Raw genomic sequence first — 3,810 nt, 5'->3', positions numbered from 1 at the left:
TCAGCTGGCTAATCAGAGCAGACTGCGCTTGTCAAAGGAGGGGCCTTTGTAGAAAACAAAGCGTTTGAGAGGCGGGGCATAGAGGACCTACAATAATGTACAGTATTTGAAAAATAATGTGTTTTTTGAACATTAAAGCATGTCAACATATTCTGTTACACCAAATACACAAAATAATGATCTTTAAAATAGCATCATATCACCCCTTTAAATATGTTATATAATTTGTTATAAAAATACTGTGTTTATGTGGAACAACACAATATGCATATCTGTGAGAAAAACTAACTACATTGAAACTCTTTCAAAATGATTTAGTAAACCTATCCAAATTATTTATTGCAATAATCAAAATCTTGAAAACGTATGTAAAAAACAAATTTTTCCATCCAACAACAAGTGTAATCACAGCCCTGACATTAAACATCAGCGAGAGAGTCATTCCACTCGTTATGATGAATAATACATTCATAATATCAGCCCAACAAAAGGTTCAATTTTCTACTTTATAGTTCTCCATAGACCGCATGATCACATTATTTGCTCATCACTGCCATTAGCATAATCCAAAACTCATTTTTAAAAAAGAAAATCGCCTGGAGCCATTGTGAAAGGCTACAGATAAAAACAACAAGATGATGCATGAACAGTCATTTATTTTATTCAGAAATATATAAAAAACTGCACTAATCAATTAATTGTCGCTAATTATCACCTACATTAAGGGACTGCTTGTTCGGTGAGCATAAAATTGCTGCAAGTGTATTAGATTAGATCTCTTTATGAGTTCTTTACACTTGAGACACTTTGTATTGTGTTTTTGCTGAAGCAGACATGTCAAATAAACCAGAACAAATTGTAGTACTACAAGACATTTCACGCCAAACAGAAGATGACTTTCAACCGTTCATTCAAAATATTTTGTTCATTCAACAGAATATTCAGCCTTCTAACATTTGCTTTACTCTGAGTTGTCAGAATGATTATAACAGTTGTATGAAGACTAGCTTCAATGCTTTAAAACTGACAGCGGGTTCACATTAACTTTACAATAAACATCTTCCGACAGCAGCATCGCTCCCATAGATTTCTGGCTCGACTCTGATCACATATTTTCCAGCGTTGCTTTGAGCCAAAGAGCTGATTCCTTGAGCTTGTTTAATGTTACAGATTAAATCCTTAAGTCGGCACTCTTAAGGAACACTTAACTTGACCTATTTGCCTCAGTTACCACAACAAATTAACAGCAGTTTGTCTTTTGATCACACAGTGAAAAAATCACAGTCAAACTATACTCCACACTCCGAATTTTGCAGCAGTGCTATTTGCATCGAGCAGAAACACAAAAAGAAGAAACGGACATTTTTAACAAGCAGACCCCTTGTCAACAATAACAGATGTAAAACCTAACCGTATATCACATGATGGTGACAAACTCTCTGTTAATAACTGTTCCACTGTACGGTTATATTAAGAGTTTGTGGAGATGGTATGATAGCAGAGCACCACGACGGCTAATCTTAGCACTCTAATGCTATAAGCTGAGAATAACATACTAAGAATAGCTGACCCACAGAGCGAGCAACAGGCCTGCCTGCCATGCTCGGGTGGCTGTTGTTTAACCGCATACTTCTTTATAATGCCATGCATGCCTGTACGGGGCTTTCACTGGACAGATGAGCATTAATTGAATGGCTCGGTATCAGGCGGAGGAGTTTAGGGCGAGGAACGGGGCGCCCTACTGCCCTGGTTGGTTGGACTTAGTCCCCTAACAGGTTGCTCTGCTGAGCCTTATTGAAGACGACAGCTCAGTCTTTCTCTTGTCTTTGTGCACAGTACTCGTACAAATGAGGGTTAGAACTATATTTAGAACGACAGGATTGCGTTAGGCAGTGCGTGCGCTGATTTGTGAGTCGAAAAAATGTAGCGTACTTTCAGTTATGTTGCAACGATGCTGAAATCTAGGCAGACCATCTCCTGCGGTTCAGCGGTGATAAGTGCAAAGAAAGAGAAATCAGAGGTGAAGCAATGTCCTCCACCCTTCTTTCAGGAACCGAAATGACTCAATCTGTCTTATTATATGCGCACTTCCTTCCCCCACATTCACCCCAACTTTCATATCATGGATTTCCCAGAACAACACGTTTTGAATCAGTCAGAGTTTGCGCGAGCAGCTCTCTGGCAGCGACCATAAGTCAGAAACAACAGTAAAGAGCAAAAATGAGTCACGTTCAAATTTTAGACAATAAAGCTAACACATCCTCGCTCAGTGATGTCAGACCCAAGCTCTCGGCAAACAGTGTCAGGTCAAAAATAGAACGGGTTGATTGTCTTTGGCGAACGCGAAAAGTAACACGCCTTTCATGTTGACGCCGTATTTCTCAGGAAGTTTCCTCTCTCCTGAATTAAAGGCTAAAGTCTCATAACATCCTGTACGCGTTCTGTTTTTATCCCCATTATAACCTACGCTTTCTGACGTCTGACAGGATAATTACATGTACCTTGAGTCGCCCCTTTGTTAGTTTAGTGGTTTAAGGTTAAACCCACTAATAGTCATCCACAGAACGATGCTCTCCTGAAAGTTTCTCCTCAGACAGCATAATACCAACACAAACACAATCTTACAGCAAATCTTGCAGCCCTGCAGGATAAAACTCCACAAGTTCAAGACCCTTCTTATCACAATACAAAAGACTGACAGAGATCTTACAAAAAGAGTCACCTGAGTTGTTGACGTTGTGCATGTCAGCGTAGTGAGGGGTCAGAGGCAGCCGGTGTTTCCCGATGCTGTCTGCGGAGAAACAGGAGTCGGCCTCGTAAATGGTCTGGAGCATTAGTACTTCAGTTAGCAGCACATCGTCTGCCAGCCCTGCTCTTCCTGTATTGCTGTCAGCTTGTCCCCTCCTCTTCACTCGGTCTCTCTCTCTGTGTCTGTGTCTCTCTCTCTCTCTGTCAAGAGACCTGGAACGTTCGCCCCTGCCTCCTCCTCCTCCTCCTCCTCTTAAGCGACACCCGAAGAGTGACAGAGCTCTCCCTCACTAACACTAAAAAGCTTCACTCCTCCTCTGCTCTGCTCATCTCTTCGCTTCTTCTCCAGTCGACACCTAAGTGGCTCTGAGAATCAGCAGGAGAGTCTCTCACACTCTCTACACTCTGCCTTCCTCTTGTCCCGACAAAACTGCTTGTTATTTTCTCCCCGATGTGTCAGATTCACTGTTTTCGGTCCTCCCTCCCTCTCAAACAGGTTTTTTTTTGTTTTTTGTCCTCCAAGATGGCTCGGAGTTGCATTCAGCTCCTGTTTCTGTCTCTCTCTTTCTGGTTTTCCATCAAGTTGCTTGCTGCAGAGAGGAGGAGGCTGATTTGCATGTGAATCAACAAGAGCATGGCCCACAGGTAACAGAAAAAGAACAATGGCCGGCTCGGGCTATAAATAGGTCAGGCGCGGTGCGGGGATTGGAGCAGCATTGATGCGTTTAAAAATACCACACTAAACACAGCTGTGGCCCTCATCTACAGCCAGAAGGCATGTCTCTGTGTCTATCGCTCTTTCGGTTTAGTATGCTGTCTATCTTTATCTCTTCTTTCATTTTCTTTCTCATTCCATCTCTCTTCCATTATCATGCCACTGGCCTCCATAAAAAGACACACTACCAGTTTTTCTGGAGATATAAATATTTCCTCCCTGCATTTTGCTTGACATGTTGCTGCTCTGAGCTGCGCTGCTGACACTCTCGCAGGGTTTATGTGCTCAGCATGCAGAGTAAAATGCAACATCTTGCATTCATATCTTGCATTTAAAACTGAACGAAT

The 3,810-nt window shown here is 41.9% G+C and overlaps 1 protein-coding gene across 3 annotated transcripts in view; it reads right to left on the bottom strand.

The window, feature by feature from the left end:
- LOC107743167 (histone deacetylase 9-B-like) overlaps window positions 1-3,315 on the bottom strand; it is a 41,723-nt gene extending 38,408 nt beyond the window's left edge. For 2 of the 3 annotated variants that reach the window (XM_016556294.1, XM_016556296.1), the window contains exon 1: window positions 2,723-3,312. In XM_016556294.1, coding sequence (XP_016411780.1) covers window positions 2,723-2,834 — 112 coding nt within the window. In that variant the 5' untranslated portion in view covers window positions 2,835-3,312. Of the gene's footprint in view, window positions 1-2,722 lie in introns of all 3 variants that reach the window. The other variant, XM_016556295.1, reaches the window with a different exon arrangement.
- Window positions 3,316-3,810: the final 495 nt, after the last annotated feature.

Source organism: Sinocyclocheilus rhinocerous, unplaced genomic scaffold (assembly GCF_001515625.1).
Source record: "Sinocyclocheilus rhinocerous isolate Xijiao unplaced genomic scaffold, SAMN03320098_v1.1 scaffold946, whole genome shotgun sequence".
NCBI lineage: Eukaryota > Metazoa > Chordata > Actinopteri > Cypriniformes > Cyprinidae > Sinocyclocheilus > Sinocyclocheilus rhinocerous.
The sequence above is the reverse complement of the archived record's forward strand: the minus strand, read 5'-3'. Positions and strand labels throughout refer to the sequence as shown.